Below are 18281 nucleotides of genomic sequence, written 5' to 3'. Positions count from 1 at the left end.
ATTTGTTACCAAAACATGGGTCTCAGAACATCAAGATCCCAGCAAGGTCTAGAGCAGACATTCATTCTATGCTATTTGCCATCGGCTGCAGTCAGAGACCAGTGATGAAGTGGGGAGCAAGGTAGATCCCTCCAAGGGCATGGTTGCCAACCAACTCGTGACTCCAAACTTTCATCCTCTCGGGTGAATGGTTCTGGATGTCAAGAGTTCATGTGGTTTTATCTTCTGCTCTGCCAAGGCAATAGTCTCTCAATAGAGTTCAGAGCGTTATGGAGACAAGCAGAAAAGTGTCCATGTGAAGCTTCTTGCACATAGCTTTCATCACCCTGGTCAAAGAGCAATGTCTTCATATGCATACATAAAGGAATGGGAAGAACATCCATCTCTTGTTCTGCAGGATGTCCTTTAACTGAAAGGGGTGAGGTAGGGATTCTGTGTCTATATGGAGGCCAGGTGAAGGTCTCAGCACTTGTCTGCTGGCATTGAGAAACCTGCAAAGCACACTCTCATTCACTAAATGTATCATTTCGATTTGCTCACACATACACTGAGATGACGATGATTCAGGCTGCAGGTAACCCTGTCTTGGTAATGGTTCTTATCCAGATGAGGATATGGAGAGCTTGTCGCCGGTTGGCACAGGGAAATGAGAAGCAAGGGCCTGGGTAGCAAGAGGCAAGGTTAACAAGCTGGCGCACATGGAGCACTACAATGGTGAGCATTGGCCTTGACCATGGTGTATCATAGCTGTCCTCTTGCCTAGAGATGAGCAAAAGACAACGGCAGATATGCCTTCGTATGTCCGGGGTTGTGACTGCTCACAGCTGCCAGCTTCTTCAGTACAAGTTGTGGCTGCAAGGACACTGGAGGAGTAACGTGAAACTCCTAGCCTGCAATGAATGAATGTGTGTGTGTACAGGTGTTCTTTAAAAATGGTGCTAGCACCTTCAATCCCATGAGGTAATGGTGGGGAAGGGGATTTACTGCTCACCATGACACAAAATTTGTTGTGTTCTTGTACAGGCATAATTAATAAGCTGGAAGCCAAAGGTCGTACTTGTTCAGCTGCCCTCCCACCCAACAGGAATCGCACCAACTGTACTTCAACTCCAGATGGGAAAATTCCATCCTATGTTTTACATAGCAGATGTGTTATGCTATGCAATGCACCTTTATCACGAGGGTCACAGACCAGTAATTACATATGAACATACAAACATACATACGAGCATATGAATTAGGAGCAGGAGTAGGCCATTTGGCTTCTCAAGCCCGCTCCACCATTCAATAAGATCATAGATGATCTGATTGTATCCTCAACTCAACATTCCCGCCTACCCCGGATAACCTTTCACCTTCTTGCTTATCAAGAATCTATCTACCTCTGGCGAAAGGAATCTTGTGCCAACAATCCAGAATCTTGAGTTCAGATCCCACTGTAGCAGCTGGGGAATATTTCAGCCAGATAAATGAAGAAATTAAACTTTAAACAAAAGTGCTGTTGTAAATAGTGGTGACGATGTAGCTACTGGATTTTTGCAAAAATCCACCTGGTTCACTTAAGTTCTTTGGAAAAAGAAATCTGCCATCCATACCTGTCTGGTCTATATGTAATTACAGACCCACAGTAACGTGCCCTCTGAAATGTCCTAGATGCCCACATCATAGGAATGAATTTTTAAAAAGTGTCTTTTGGGGTTAATGTTACCCATGTCTTATCCTCCTCCTCACTGCATCAGTTAGTATGCAAAATATTTTTATAATGCAATAAAATGGACAAAGTTAAGAATCACACAGATATTTCTCATAAGAGGATTAGAATCAGTTGATTGAGGACCATGAAATGTACCCTGGGGTATCCCTAAGGTTAATTAGTATTAATGTTAATTTGCCATTGCCATCTACAGATGATAGATCCTTCTCTGTTACCTTAAAGTTTTAGCTACTAATTTAATTCTTAATGTGCTCAGTGGCTTCCTACTTCAATTTACGGTCAGTAGTGTTCTGTGTTCTATTTTATTTGGCAAAATTGTGTGTGTGCTGGGGAGGGGTGCATGGGGTCACTTTGTATCTGTGCTCACAATGTTGATAAATCTGCTCATTGGGGGGAGTGGATTTGTTTAGTTTCAATCTTACTCTTAAATATGCCGTTCAGCTGGGGGAACCAATCAGCTCATTGAATCAAGGAGACATACTTATTCAACTTATTCAGAGTTTCCTTGCAACTCAGATCTTTCACACTGGGTCTTTGTGTATATATGAGGGTGTTTGTGTGTGTGACTGTGAGACATCAGTGTTTGTGTGAAAAGGAGAGAGAGAGAGATGCATGTGTCTGATATTAGAATCTGATTTCCAGCATCCTTCCTTCCGTTAAAATGATAAAACGGAAGACTTACATATTTTAAATCAGGGAACTTTTAAATTGTGCCATCTTTAAAGGATGCCCCGATCAGAACTAAAGTGGAACACCCTCCCCACCCAGGACAATCATCGGGGTCAATCCCTCACTACTGGCTGATGTATTGCTGGTGTTCCCCCGCCTTCAGTGCCCGCTCCCTTTCCCCATGACTGATCATTTCCCCCTGACAGTCCACACTTCCCCTCTTCCCACCACACATAACTAGAACCCTCTATGCCTCTCTCCCCCCCCCCCCCCCCCCCACCACCCCCCACACCTCCAATGGGGCTCTCATGAGGGTCTGAGCCCATGACACTGCACCTTGGCATAGGTTGGCACTGCAAGGTTCTGCCAACCTGCCAGTGCCAACCTGTGCTTGGGCATGTCTCACTTCCCCCCCCCCCCACCCCCCAGGGCTATACTTAACCTTTGTGCCCCTGGAGGGATCCCCTTGAATGAATCTAATTTTTAAAGTGCAGTTGTAAACCTTGCTGATGTGACATCATGGGCAAAATTCTCCGTTATTGGCGCAAAGTCCGCCGATCGGCGCAAAAAACGGCGCAAATCCGACTTGCGTCACGTCGGAAAAATGGGTCAAAAGTCTCCGGCCCGAAATGGGCTAGCAGCGACGTAACGGGATCCGCGCTTGCGCAGTGGTTCACGCCGTGCAGCGTCATACGCGCCGCACGGCGTGACAGCTCATAAGGCCGCGCTGCTCCCCCCACCCGACCGGAACACCCGACCGGATGGCTGGCCGCCGCTCAGCCCCGAGGTTCGAGTCACGGGATGTGGAGGCGCTCCTGGATGCAGTGGAGCAGAGGAGGGATGCCCTGTATCCCGGGCACGGCCGCAGAGTTGCCCCACGCCACAGCCGGCGTCTGTGGAGGGAAGTGGCAGAGGCTGTCACCGCTGTGGCCCTGACACCACGGACAGGCACCCAGTGCCACAAGAAGGTGAACAAACTCGTCAGAGCAGGCAGGGTGAGCCTCCCCATATCCCCCCTCCCCCATATCCACCCCTCCCCCATATCCGCCCCTCCCCCATATCCCCCCTCCCCCATATCCCCCCTCCCCATATCCCCCTCCCCCATATCCCCCTCCCCATATCCCACCTCCCCCATATCCCCCCTCCCCCATATACCCCTTCCCATATCCCCCCTCCCCCATATCCCCCCCCCATATCGCCCCTCTCCCATATCCCCCCACCCCCATATCCCCAAGTGATCCAGCCCTAATCTTAACCTCTGCAATGCACTCGCAACCGATGGCGTGCATTCATATACCTGCCTAACAGTGTTGCCATTTACCCCTGCCACCACCCCCCCCCCCCCCCCCACAGGAGAAGCGCGCACACAACAATAGGGAGCATGTGAGGACTGGAGGAGGCCCCGCTGATGAGAGACCACTGACCGAACACGAGGAAAGGGCCCTGGAACTGGCTGGCGGACCTGACGACCGGGAGGTTGCTGATGCAGAGGTCGGGGGCGTACTAGCAAGTGAGCCACCGACAGCCCGTCCCCATATCCCCCCTCCCCCATATCACCTGATCACTGCCTGCGTGTCTAACCATGCATGCTTCATTGTGTATCGCAGGACCAAACGTCCAGGCACCCATCCCCGCAGATGCAGACCGCCCGCAGGATGCCCCTCGGAGGCCACGGGAGACAGAGAGACCCGGACCCTCCAGCATGCGACGCCCGCAGGATGCCCCTCGGAGGCCACGGGAGACAGAGCGACCCGGACCCTCCAGCATGCGACGCCCGCAGGATGCCCCTTGGAGGCCACGGGAGACAGAGACCTGGACCCTCCAGCATGCGACGCCCGCAGGATGCCCCTCGGAGGCCACGGGAGACAGAGAGACCCGGACCCTCCAGCATGCGAACCCCCACTCCAAAGTGCCATGGACTCAGAGTGGGACGAAGAGCACGACACAATGCCACTGCTGTCACCAACACCCTCCACCATTGCAGAAACACTCACCTCGGTTGGGCACTTTAGTGATGAGGCGTCTGGTACACTCACTGGTGCGCACAACACAGCCGTCCCGGTATAGCAGGTGGAGGTGGGAGCAGCAGAGGGACTGGGCGGTCGGAGGGCAGCCCAGCCCAAGCGTACATCTGCCGCCCAGATGGATCCCGGGTTCCTGGAGTTACCACACCCACACATAGATCCGATGCAACCACCGACCCGGAGACGAGCGAAGAGGGTGACGGCTGGCTTGCGGCGGCTGCAGTCGCAGGTGGAGGAGTCCACCCGCGTCCAGGAGCTGGGAGTGGTGCCGATCATGCGTGCCACCCAGGCCGACACCGCACGGGTGGCATCCGTGGTGGACGCAATGGGTGCGACGGTGTCAGACATGGGGAACGGTTTGCGAGGCCTGGGGCTTTCCGTGCAGGCGGGGTCTGTGGCCCAGGACATGGCTGCCCTCTCACAGGAGGCCATGAGCCAGTGCCAGCGCCAGATGGCAGAGGCGCTCAACACCATAGCCCAGTTTCAGCAGGCCATGGCCCAGTTTCAGCAGGCCATGGCCCAGTCACAGCAGGCCATAGCCCAGTCTCAGCAGGCCATAGCCCAGTCTCTGCAGGCCATGGCCCAGTCTCTGCAGGCCATCGCTGAGGGCATCGGCGCCAGTGGCCATGTGCGAGCCGGTGTCGCACTGTCACAGACAGGGTTTGCCAACCCCCTGGGCTCCATGGCTGCAAACCTGCAGACCCCTGTCGATACCAGCACGGGCCTCCAGGACTGGCAGCGCCAGATGTCGGGGGGGTGTCGGATGGCCAGTCCGTTTGCATCCCCCACCCATGTAGAGGCCTGGGGGCCATCGGGCACCCCGAGGGAGGAGGAGATGGTGTGATCCGTCCCGGCTCCCCCTGTAGGGGAGGTCCCGGAACACCGCGAAACCTCGGACTCCCCCCCCTTCCGTCCCAGGTGCATCGGGTGGGCAACGGGCAGGACAGGCTGGCAGCTCGCCATCCCAGTCGCCCGGGCCGCAGCCTGGCCCATCTAGGCCAGGACGCCCCAGGAAACGGCTGCCAAAGGGATCCAGTGTCAGAGGGCAGGAATCACAGGAGTCCACCTCCAGTTCTGCTGTACCGTCTGGGGAACCACGTAGACGTAGTCAAAGGGCCCGTAAGGCCAAACAATTAGACACTGAGTAAGTTGGCACGGGTGCAGGGCACAGATGAGTTTTAGGGGCTAGGGCACGTGCATGAACTCGTTTGGTTATTAAAGTCAATGTTACACCAACAGAAGCTGCCTTTGTGCTCTGTCCAAAGCGCGTGGGGGTGTCATGTACGTTGAGCGCAAGTGTGTGTGTGAGGGATGGTCTTACCTCAGCCCCAGGTGAGTCTGCCCCCTTCCCCCTGGCCCGCCATCAACATCCCCCCGGGCAGAGGACGGGACCGTGCGCTGCAGTGTCACAGCCGCATGCAGGGATGGTCCGGGTGGATGATGGTACTGTGGCCATGGGTCAGACATAGTCCAACGATGTGGAGCCAGGACCTCACCGCAGGGCGGGTTGTCATCATCCTCCATGGCCTGCAATAGACACGCGTCCACCCGCAACTGTGTGAGCCCGGCCCGTTGTGCCGCAGGTGGATCGGCAATGGGGGGGGTGGTGTGCATGCGGGTGGGGTGGGTGGGGTTGGAGAGGGGGGTGAGGGTGCTGGGTGGGTGGATGGGTGGGGGGTGTGGGTGGACGGCTGTTGCCATGGTGTGCGGTCTGTGGCCATACTACCCGATTCCCACGCCCGTCTAGTCAGTGAAGCGGGCGGCTATCAGTCTGTCCCGTGCCCGCTGGGCCAGCCGGTAACGGTGGACAGCCACCCGCCTATGTCTACCCCGTCTGCCCTGACCATTGCCCCCATCCCCCTCATCTGGGGAGGACTGTGCCTCTTCCTGCTGCTCCTCCACACCGCCCTCCTCTGCCTGCGGCACATCGCCCCTCTGCTGGGCTATGTTGTGCAGGACGCAGCACACCACAATGATGCGGCCGACCCTATCTGACTGATACTGGAGGGCGCCCCCAGAGAGGTCCAGGCACCTGACACGCATCTTCAGCACGCCAAAGCACCTCTCTATCACTCCCCTTGTCGCTACATGGGCATCATTGTAGCGGTTCTCCACCTCATTGCGTGGCCTCCGTATAGGCGTCATCAGCCACGATCGCAATGGGTAGCCCCTGTCGCCCAGCAACCAGCCCCTCAGCCGGGGATGGCGTCCCTCGTACATGCTGGGGATGGATGACCGCGACAACACGTATGAGTCGTGTACAGTGCCTGGGTAACGGGCGCAGACTTGCAGGATCATCATGCGGTGGTCGCAGACCACCTGTACGTTCATCGAATAGGTCCCCTTCCTATTGGTGAACACGGCCCTGTTATCTGCAGGTGGCCTCACGGCGACGTGCATCCCATCAATCGCGCCCTGGACCATGGGGAACCCGGCCACGGCAGAGAAGCCCACGGCCCGGGCATCTTGGCTGGCCCGGTCCACAGGGAAGCGGATGTAGCGGTGCGCCATGGCATATAGGGCATCTGTCACTGCCCGGATGCACCGATGTCTGCGATATGCCGGACAGGTCCCCACTCGGTGCCTGGAATGACCCCGTTGCATAAAAGGTCAGGGCCACCGTAACCTTGACGGACACGGGGAGAGGGTATCCCCCGCCAGTGCCACGGTGACAGGTGTGCCAGCAGGTGGCAGATATGTGCCACGGTTTCCCGCCTCATCCGGAGTCTCCTCCTGCATTCCCGGTCCGTGAGGTCCTGGTATGACTGCCGGGGCCGGTACACACGGGGCGCCCTCGGGTGCCTCCGTTGCCGTGGAGCCGCGACGTCCTCCTCCCCCTCCTCGTCCTGTCGGTCAGGTGTCCCTCCAGCCTGGGCGGCTGCCGCCTGCCCCTCTGCGGCAGCCTGCGCCGCCTCTCTGGCACGCTCCTCCTCCTCATCCAGGGCAACATGGACATTAGCGGCTGCCGCCACGGCGGCCAACATCGCTGGATGGTCGGAAAACATGACGGCCTGGTTGGGGGGGGGGGGGGGACGGACGACATGTCATCATTGCCCATATCCCCTCCTACCCCCAGCCGGGTGGCATGGACCGCATGGGTCCACCTGTTGGAGGCTGGCACCTGGCCAGGTGGATCAACTCACTTGCCCTCGCACCCCCCCTCCCCGGCACGGACTCCCCATCCCCCTCCCCGGCACGGACCCCCCATCCCCCTCCCCGGCACGGACCCCCCATCCCCCTCCCCGGCACGGACCCCCCCCCATCCCCCTCCCCGGCACGGACCCCCCCATCCCCCTCCCCGGCACGGACCCCTCCCCCATTCCCCTCCCTGGCACGGACCCCCCCATTCCCCTCCCCGGCATGGACCCCAACCTCCTCCCCGGCACGGGCCCCCCCCCCCCCATCCTCCTCCCCAGCACGGACCCCCCATCCCCCTCCCCGGCACGGACCCCCCATCCCCCTCCCCGGCACGGACCCCCCCCATCCCCCTCCCCGGCACGGACCCCCCCATCCCCCTCCCCGGCACGGACCCCTCCCCCATTCCCCTCCCTGGCACGGACCCCCCCCATTCCCCTCCCCGGCATGGACCCCAACCTCCTCCCCGGCACGGGCCCCCCCCCCCATCCTCCTCCCCAGCACGGACCCCCCATCCCCCTCCCCGGCACGGACTCCCCATCCCCCTCCCCGGCACGGACCCCCCATCCCCCTCCCCGGCACGGACCCCCCATCCCCCTCCCCGGCACGGACCCCCCATCCCCCTCCCCGGCACGGACCCCCCATCCCCCTCCCCGGCACGGACCCCCCTCCCCGGCACGGACCCCCCTTCCGGCACTCCCCCGGAGCCCATCCCACTCTAACCCCCTCCCCCCCCCCGCCGCACACACACACACAACCCGAGACACACCTCTCCCCACACATTCAGACTGCGGCCACGCCATCGCCTGCCCAGCGGCCAATCCCCCAGGCCGTCACTCACCTCCACGCTGGTCGGCGTGAATCTGGAGCACAGGTTCACGCCGATGAAAAGGAGGTTTGATTTACGTCGACGTGAATGGTCATCACGTCGACGGGACTTCGGCCCATCCGGAAGGGAGAATATCGGCAGGCCGAAAATCGGCTGCCTTGCGCAGACCCGTGCCATTCTTCGACGTCAGCGGCGCCATTAACGCCCTGCCGACTTTTCTCCCTGCGGAGACTTCGGCGGGGGCGGGATTCACGGCGGCCAACGGCCATTCTCCGACCGCTGGGGGGTTGGAGAATGATGCCCCACATTGGTGAGGTTTGAGTAGTCAGTGAGGGGTGGGGGGGAATCATGTGGCAGCGGAGGCTGGGTAATCATATTAAAATGTATTCAAATGCATTAAAATGGGGTTCTCACTGTTTTGTGGGCGTGTACCTCATGTCGGCGGCAGTGACGGGCGGGGAAAATCGGGAAAAACGGGTTCAGATTCTCAGACCCCACACCCTGGTTGGAGAATCGTGTCTCGCCGCCGGCCTACAGGTTCTCTAGCGCCATTGAAAGCTGACCCCCGGCGATTCTCCGGGCCCCGATGGGCCGAGTGGCTGCCAAGTTCAGGCGAGTTCCACCGGCATGGGTTCCTCTGGTCCCACACGGCGGGACCTGGAAGGTGTATCTGTGGGGGCCGTCCTGGGGGGGGGCGGGGGGTGGGGGGTGGAATCCGACCCCGGGGGGCCTCCACAGCGGCCTGGGCTGCGATCGGCGCTTACCGATTGGCGGGTGGGCCTGTTCCGTGGGGGCCTACGTTCCACCACACCAGGCCCCTGTAGGGCTCTGCCATATTGCCCGGGGGCTGGCGCGGAGACGGGAACCTACGCGCATGCGCGGAATCACGCCGGCCGTAGCGCGCCGGCTGGAGCTGCAGGGACCACTCCGGCGCCGACCTAGCCCCCTAGGAAGGGGAGCATTCCTGATTATCGGGGACTGTTGACGCCGGAGTGGAGAATCCCGGCAGCGATCTCTCTGGAGAGAACTGCACTTCTAGATTCTCTCCAGGTTTTCCACCCGTGCCACTGTTCTCTCTGACGGCGAATGCGGGCTGAAAATCATCCCCATGTGCTCTAACAGCTGGAAGAGAATTTGTGGCTTCTGTTTCTCTCTCCAGCAGTTTGAAAGTGTGTGCCCTGCCTTTGTATGACCAGCCAAACAAGGTAGGCAGCATCTTCAATATAAACCAACTAGCTGCCAACTTCATTGGACGGGACAGATATCATTTGTTGAGACTTTAAATCAATTCTGCAGAATCTGAAAAAAAATATCACCGCCTAAGACCTAATATCGTCTAACACATCAAACTACAGGATGTGGATATGATTTGACTTTATTTTGGACATTCTTAAACAATTTAACCTGTCCTCCTTGTAACTTTTCTGTGTATGTGTGTGAGTCTCTTGGATGTTTGTGTGAGTGTTGAGTTGGAGAAGACGATAAACAGTAATTTCCTTTTTTAAAACTTTCAAGAAAACCTGTCTGTATATCTTTTACAGTCACAGCACTTAAATAGTGAAATATTCACGAGGCCAACAAGCAAATTATTTTAAAACACAAGTTGCAGTCAACCGAAGGGCTTCCACTATCTTGATGACCAGAACTGGATGTTGTACTCAGGTTGGGTCTGATGAGGACACCAGACAATTTGATCATGACTTCCTCTGATTTATACTCTTCTATTTTGTTCGCTGGTTTTACATTTTTGTAGTGTAAGTTGGCTGCTGCTTAGCATATTGATTGGATATATTGAGCTCCAAAACAGGACAATTAAGACTCCTAGGTCTCATTTAGCTTCAAACTCAGTTAATTCAATAACATTTTTATTTCCTGTCCGCACTTATCCACATTAAATTGCATTGGCTCTTATTCTGCACTTGCGTACTATGTCCAAACAATTTTGAAATTTCCCTGATTTCACTGTTATTCTTTTTTTGGTAAAATTTGCATTTGAAATTCTAAATCTGTTGTTTTATAAGATTTTATATATCATAGAATCTACAGTGCAGAAGGAGGCCATTCGGCCTATCGAGTCTACACCCGCCCTTGGAAAAAACACCCTACTTAAGCCCATGCCTCCACCCTATCCCCGTAACCACACCGAACCAGTTTGGACACTTAAGGGCAATTTAGAATGGCCAATCCACCTAACCTGCACATCTTTGGACTGTGGGAGGAAACCGGAGCATCCGGAGGAAACCCACGCAGACACGAGGAGAACTTAGTTTCAAAGCTGCTTACATCTTTCATGATTTTTATCTCTTTTAATAACCCTGGGCAAAATTCTCCCCAAACGGCGCGATGTCCGCCAACTGGCGCCCAAAACGGCGCCAATCAGACGGGCATTGCGCCGCCCTAAAGGCGGACATCGCGCCGTTTGGGGAGAATTTCGCCCAGGGTTATTAAAAGAGATAATTGGCGGAAACGGCGTTTGTTGTCCCGCCAGCTGGCGCGGAAATGACATGTCGGCGCATGCGCGGGAGCGTCAGCGGCCGCTGACAGTTTCCCGCGCATGCGCAGTGGGGAGAGTCTCTTCTGCCTCCGCCATGGTGGAGACCGTTGCGGAGGCGGAAGGGAAAGAGTGCCCCCACGGCACAGGCCCGCCCGCGGATCGGTGGGCCCCGATTGCGGGCCAGGCCACCATGGGGGCACCCCCCGGGGTCAGATCGCCCCGCGCCCCCCTTGGACCCGGAGCCTGCCCACGCCGCCTTGTCCCGCCGGTAAATAGGTACTCTAATTTACGCCGGTGGGACAGGCAATTTCTCGGCGGGACTTCGGCCCATCCGGGCTGGAGAATCGAGCGGGGGGGCCTGCCAACCGGCGCGGCCCGATTCCCGCCCCCGCCCAATCTCCGGTACCGGAGACTTCGGCAATCGGCGGGGGTGGGATTCACGGCGGCCAACGGCAGCGGGTCGGAGAATGACGCCTCCTATTTTGTTAAAGTTATGGAGGATTTTCTTGGTTTTGTTTGTCTCTGTTGAAATTATGCATAGTTTCTAATGCTGTTATAATAATTTAATCTCCAAATTGCAGCAATCCTTTAACTTTTGCAGATTTAAAATTGGGAATGTAGGAGAAAAGGGGAATGATGCAAAAATATAATTTTGCAGAAGTGGATATGAATGCTAAGTTGTTTTTGTTATCAAACAACTGTTTCCACCAACATACTCATTTGTATTTATTTCATTATTCTGTTTATTTTTAGTCTCCTGAATGGAACAATTGTGTAAAAATGAAAATATTTAACATATGCTGTGAAACTTAATGGGTGGAATTTGGCAAAGTGCCAGCCTCACTCTGAAAACAAGCGTGCAACTTTCCAGTTTCACAGACCAGTTTTTGTGTCAAATCTTGAGCCTGTTCGACAAATAAAATGAGTGGGTATGGTTTATGCCTTCACTTTGATGGGGCTACCTCAAAGAGCTGGCAGCCAGCTCTAAGGGATCTGGGTGCCATCTTTAAAGGGTGCCCCGATCAACGCGCTGCTGCCTAATGGTCTGCATCACGGAGGTATTGGGGCTTCCCCGACAATCCTCGGCATTCCACTCGCTCCCCCCCCCCCCCCCCCGGCAATTCTTGGCGCTCTGCTCCCTCCCCTTCCTGAAAAATCCTCAACGTATTTTAACCCCCCTCCACCAACATCACTTCACCCGCACCACATATCAATGCCCACCACCATCTCCCTACCCCAATGGGACTCCCATGGCCAGCCCCTGGCACTTCCCCTGGCACATTTTGGCACTGCCAGGGCACTGCCCAGGCATTCTCTCTACTCCACACCCCCGGGGACTATCCGTGTTTCTGCGTCCCTGGAGGCATCCCCTCGGCTGCCTCACATCTGGTCAAAGCTGATGTTGGCGAGGTATGAATATTTAGAGAGGGGAGAAACATGTGGCGGGGAGGGGGCTAATAATATTGAAATCCCTGTAAATGTATTAAAATGAGGTTCACATCCTTATGGGTGTGAGTTTTGTGAAATCGCTGACGAGGGGCATGGAAAATTGGGAAAAGCCAAGAAGTGCGTTTCCCGATTCTTGTGAAATTTTGCGCCATGACGCCGATCCCGAGGAAGGTGAGTGCTAGCTCAAAATCGGCCCCAATGAATTGATACTTCGAATGTTGACATGTTTCCAATGTACTTTTTGTCTCAATATTATCATGTGAGAGTACCTTTAAGAAATGGGTGTTTAAGAAATGTACCTTTAAAAAATGGGTATTTAACATGATGTCAGAGTGTGAGTGGAGCTGGGCTGTCTGTCAGCTTTTTACTTTTGTTTTAGGCTGTTTGCTGCAGGGTGTGTTTTAGTTTCGTTTTCTGTGTTGGAGCTGAAGCCAGACAAAGCAGGTGTACTGCTGTTCTCTCTGCCATGAAAAGACTATCCCTTGATCATTTGGTGAATTCAGAATTATAAATGTTCTCAGTAGTGAGAGTAAACCTAATGTGCTTCTGTTAAAAGGTGTTTCTTTTGTCTTCTGGATGTTGTTTCGGAAGTTATTAAGGATTACTTAGTGTTGTATTCTTTGGGGGTTGTATTTGAATTGATGGTTGCTAAGATGTTCATTGCATGTTTTAAAAAGGTTAAATTGAGTTCATAGAATAAACATTGTTTTGCTTTAAAAAATACTTTTCGATTTTTGCTATACCACACCTGTAGAGTGGGCCGTGTGCTCCCCATACCACAATCTATTAAAAGTTGTGGGTCAAGTGAACTCCATGATACACTTTGGGGTTTTCTAAACCCTGGCCCATAACAATATTTTCTTAATTACTTTAATGTTTTTGTTTAAAGTGTCCTGGATGTAAAAGTTGTGTTGAACGAGAAGATCTGACAAACCTGTCTGTGAGATGTACAATCTGTGAGACTGTCAACGGAAAGAATTATGAATTCTGCTGGCAATGTATGAAGCAGTGGAAGGGCAGAGGACCACGCTCTGATCGATGTGACAATGAAGGGTGCACCAACATCCAACTGGAAACCTTACGAAATTGTGACACAAAGGTCTTACCCTACAGCAATATTCAGAAGTGTCCCAAGATCCGTGCATGTCCTACATGCGGGGTGCTCATAGAGCATGAAGACATGTGCAAATATGTTATTTGCACAAGATGTCATGTGGAATTTTGTTTTGCGTGCCTTCAAACCAAACAAATTTGTAGCAAATCATCTAACTATTCTGCTTCTTGTGCTAAACCTGTGGCTCCAAAGCAAACAAGTATTCCTGTGTGGAATCGCACTTGAAATCTAAATTCTGATTAATCTTCCTGTTAGCTACCTTCATAAATTAAACAAATAATCAGAGTCAAAGTTCCATGAAAAGGCCAATCGTGTAAATCAATTAGTATAAAAGTGCATGGCAGTTATGTTATGAGTGTTATGTTACTTTGCTAATTATTGTAAGGAGGGATTTGATAAAGATATAATGATTTGTTCTGATGCTACTTTGGTAAGAGGTGTTATGAAGGAAACAAATAATTATTAGAATTGGAATATAATTTTTTCAAGAAAATGGTTTCCTAATACTTTCATCTCTGAGTTAACGCAGGCTGCAGTCCTTCATAATCTCAGTGTAAGCGTGTGACCGACATTAAAGCCTGGCGTTACCTTTTTCTATTCCTCATTTATATGAGATGTGGATGTAGCTTTAAAGTTGTTGTTTGACACTATTAAAAATGCAATTTGTGTCTATTTAGGGCAGCACGATAGCATAGTGGTTACCATAGTTGCTTCACAGCTCCAGGGTCCCAGGTTTGAACCCCGGCTGGGTCACTGTGCGGAGTCTGCATGTAGTCCCCGTGTATCATAGTATCATAGAATTTACAGTGCAGAAGGAGGCCATTCGGCCCATCGAGTCTGCACCGGCTCTTGGAAAGAGCACCCTACCCAAGGTCAGCACCTCCACCCTATCCCCAGAACCCAGCAACCCCACCCAACACTAAGGGCAATTTTGGACACTAAGGGCAATTTATCATGGCCAATCCACCTAACCTGCACATCTTTGGACTGTGGGAGGAAACCGGAGCACCCGGAGGAAACCCACGCACACACGGGGAGGATGTGCAGACCCCGCACAGACAGTGACCCAAGCCGGAATCAAACCTGGGACTCTGGAGCTGTGAAGCAATTGTGCTATCCACAATGCTACCGTGTCTGCGTGGGTTTCTTCCCACAGTCCAAAGATGTGCGGATTAGGTGGATTGGCCATGCTAAATTGCCCTTAGTGTCCAGAAAGGTTAGGTGGGGGTTATGGGAATAGGGTAGATACGTGGGCTTGATTAGGGTAATTGCCGATGCAGACTCGATGGGCCGAATGGCTTCCTTCTGCACTGTAAATTCTATGATTCAGCTGTTGCATTGTTCTCATATGAATGCTTATTTCAGTTGCACTAAATTACTCTGTTGTTTCGTAAGTTTAAACTATTAAAATAACCATTTAATTTTAAAAGTTTGAAGCCAAACATTAAAAAATTGAAGAGCAATTACTGTGCAAATATGCAAATAGGTTATTGGTGAACTGTCCTGTAAAAGAGGCGTTGAGAGTATTTATCAATGGTTATCAGTATGTTAGGCAGTGGGCAATTTTTAATGGTTTTTTAATTCCATTTATATCTGAGCTTTTATGCATTTATATTGTATTGCTTTGACTTGTATTCTATTTCTTTGTAATGTTTGGTTTCTTAAAATTAAAGATATGAAGGGAAGGAATTTGGCACAAGTATATTAAATGTTTTAAATCACCTGTCCCCAAACCATGGGGAGTGACCACCAAGATCACCATTGGAGTCTCAAGCTCCCCCTCCTTTGAGACAGCAACCCTGACAGTTGGGAGAACCGAGTCCAGAGGTGCTGGTGGGGCAACCCTGGATCCACTGGATCTATGTTGGTAAATAGCAAGAGGTGGACAATGAGCTCAAAACGCTGTTTAATCTCAGAAAACGCTTTGGGAAGTAGGCCTGGGATGTTAGTTTGCTGACTTGGCACAGGCAGAGGGCTGCAAGTATAACTAAATGACCGACTGCAGGAAAAACCTAGAGGTCATCCGGTTGAGCCAAAATGGCGGGTGGCGTTGCCTGCAGCCAGTGCCATCTATGCTGTTCAATGGCTGTATGCATCAAGGATCTGATATGGCAAATGACTGGCATGACTTAAATCCAGCTTTTACCGTTTAAAGGAGAGATTCATGTTGCTGTATGAAGTGGTGGGAGGATTTTCAAAATTCAATCTAGTCGATAATTCCTTGAACAATGGCTGAACATGTGAGAGAGAGTGCACCAAGGTCAAACAACATACTGCATCCTTAATGGAAGAGATGGAATGGAGAGATATCCTGGGCTGGATTCTCTGATCCCTGATGGCAAAATTGCGTTCGTCGACAGGGCGGAGAATCCCAGATGATGGCGAAATCGGGGGGCGGTGTCGTATGCGGTATCCACGGCCTCTGTATGTTGGCTGAGGCCGTCCCGCGATGCTCCGCCCCGACTGGCCGAGTTCCCGATGGCGTGGGGCACGTGTGCTATTTTGGGTCGGGAACTCGGCATGGTGGCTGCGGACCCAGTCCAGCATTGCCACAGTCGGGGAAAGGTTGGTCCGCGGGCAGGGGGGGACATGGGCACGGACTGGGGACATTAATGGGTCGTCCGGGGGCAGGCCGGGTCCGTGAGTGGCTGACGCCATGCTGCACGGCCACGGACCCAGCAATTCTTCAGCCACATCGGTAGCTAGAGCTGGGAGCTCTACGCTGCCTGGCTACTAGCCCCCTTCGGAACGGAGAATCGGCAGCTGTTTCACGACGATTATTCCGTCGTGAAACTACACCGTTTTCATGCCGGCATGGGGACGTAGTCTCCAGAACAGAGGTTCCAGCCCAGGCTGTGTCTGCAACTGGGCAGAAGGTCCTCCTCCATCCAATTGCTCAGGAGGCAGTGGGAACAAGTAGCGGTGGAGGTCCCTGCCAGGAGTGTTGCTCCAATAAAATCAAGATAGAGCAGGAAAGAGTTGTAACCATACGACATGTGCTGCCAAGATCAATTAATTCATGTTCAAATAATTTCTCCGAGGCTGAGAATTACATGGATAGCACATTTTTAAATGTGGTCACCCTGCAGCTTAAGGAAGTAGTCAGAGAGGGAATGGGTAACCAACAGTCAGAAAAGGGGGCAGGCAGGTAGGAAAGCCCTAGAGTGCATCTCGTTCAAGGACCACTTTTCTGTGTTGGAAAACGGTGAGAGCGGCCGTTCCTGGGTGGGGGGGGGGGGTTTGTGCAAAAGGCGAGGTGGAAGTTCAATATTAATCAAGCAAGTTACTGCAGTGAGGAGGAATGATATCTTAGAAGGCTCCTCAATTGAGGCTATATGGGTGGAACTTAAAACCAAAAAGGTGGCAATCACATTGTTGGGAGTGTACTATAGGCCCCCAAACAGGGAGAGATATGGAGGCAAGTTTCTGAAGTGTTGAAACAAAGTTTTGAAACAATAGGGTAAATAAGTCGGGGATTTCAATTTCCGCAATATTAATTGGGATAGGCAAAGTGTGAAAGGTTTAGAGGGGACAGAATTCTTCAAGTGCATCCAGGAGAGATTTTTGAGTCAGCCAGTCGAAAGTCATACAAGAGAGGGGGCAGTACCTGACCTAATTCTTAGAAATGAAGCCGAGTAGGCGGTAGAAATGTCGGTGGGGAGCTTTTTGGTGATAGCGACCATAACTTGGTAAGTTTTAAGGTAGTTATGGAAAAGGACAAAGCTTGACCAGAAATAAAGGTTCTGAATTGGGGAAGACCAATTAATGGGAAAAGAATCTGGCCAAAGTGGACAGGGAGCAGCTATTGCAGAAATATCCACAGAGCAGTGGAGTCATTCAAAAAGGAAAGCCAAGATGCTCCCATAAAGCTAAAAGGTGAGAACAAAAAGTCTAGAGAACCCTGGATGTCAAAGGAAATGCAAGATTGGATATGGAAAAAGAGAAGGCTTATGGCAGATACAGGGAGATGAAAACAGTGGATGCCCTTGAGGAGTATAGAAAGTGCGGGGGAGGGGGGGGTACTTAAAAAATAAATTAGAAGAGGGAGGGGGCATGGAAAAACCCTAGGGGATCAAAAGTGGCAGTCAGTGTGTGGAGTTGAAAGATGTAGGTGAGGTACTAAAAGAGTATTTTGTATCTGTGTTCATCATGGAGAAGGATGATGTAGATATAGAAAGCAGAGAGGGGGAACTATGATATAACTGAACAGTTTAGCATTGAGAGAGGTGTTCGTGGGTTTAAGAATGGATAGATCCACAGGAGCAGATGAGATGTATCCTAGGCTACTTTGTGAGGCAAGAAAGGGGATTGCAAGTGCTCTGGCAATAATTTTCAGATCCTCTCTGGCCACAGGAGAGGTGTCAGAAGCCTGGAGGATGGCTAATGTGGTACCATTATTCAAGAAGAGAAAAATCAAATAGTTACAGGCCAGTGAATCTAACGTCAATGGTAGGGAAATTATTGGAAAACATTCTGAGGGACAGAATTATTCTGGTGGGGAGAACCAGCTTCCCCAACCGACCGGAGATGGAGAAGTCCCACAGGTCGCTCCGGCGAAAACTCAAGGCGGGGGAACAGCCGAGAGTGATCATTGCCAAACTACACTGGTACCAGGTACGGGAAAAAATGCCACGCTGAGCCCGACAAACGAAGGCCTACAGCTGGGATCAGGGTATACTCGGACATTGGGGCAGACCTGGCAAAGCACCAGGCAGAATTTAAGAGGGCAAGGTTAGCCCTGTACAAGAACAGCAAGTTTGGGATGCTGTACCCAGCCAGACTCTGGGTAACATAGCAGAACAGGGAACATTATTTTGCTGCTCCTGCAGATATGAACGTGTTCATCCAAAAAA

At 52.6% G+C, this 18281-nt stretch overlaps 1 protein-coding gene across 3 annotated transcripts in view; it reads left to right on the top strand.

Moving 5' to 3' along the window:
• The window catches only part of LOC140389934 (E3 ubiquitin-protein ligase DDB_G0292642), a 41453-nt gene extending 26340 nt beyond the window's left edge, over positions 1-15113 (top strand). For all 3 annotated transcript variants that reach the window (XM_072474592.1, XM_072474593.1, XM_072474591.1), the window contains one exon: positions 13204-15113. In XM_072474592.1, coding sequence (XP_072330693.1) covers positions 13204-13653 — 450 coding nt within the window. In that variant the 3' untranslated portion in view covers positions 13654-15113. The remainder of the gene's footprint in view (positions 1-13203) is intronic.
• The last annotated feature ends 3168 nt before the right edge of the window (positions 15114-18281 follow it).

Source organism: Scyliorhinus torazame, chromosome 14 (genome assembly GCF_047496885.1).
Source record: "Scyliorhinus torazame isolate Kashiwa2021f chromosome 14, sScyTor2.1, whole genome shotgun sequence".
Taxonomy (NCBI): Eukaryota; Metazoa; Chordata; class Chondrichthyes; order Carcharhiniformes; family Scyliorhinidae; genus Scyliorhinus; species Scyliorhinus torazame.
The sequence above is the reverse complement of the archived record's forward strand: the minus strand, read 5'-3'. Positions and strand labels throughout refer to the sequence as shown.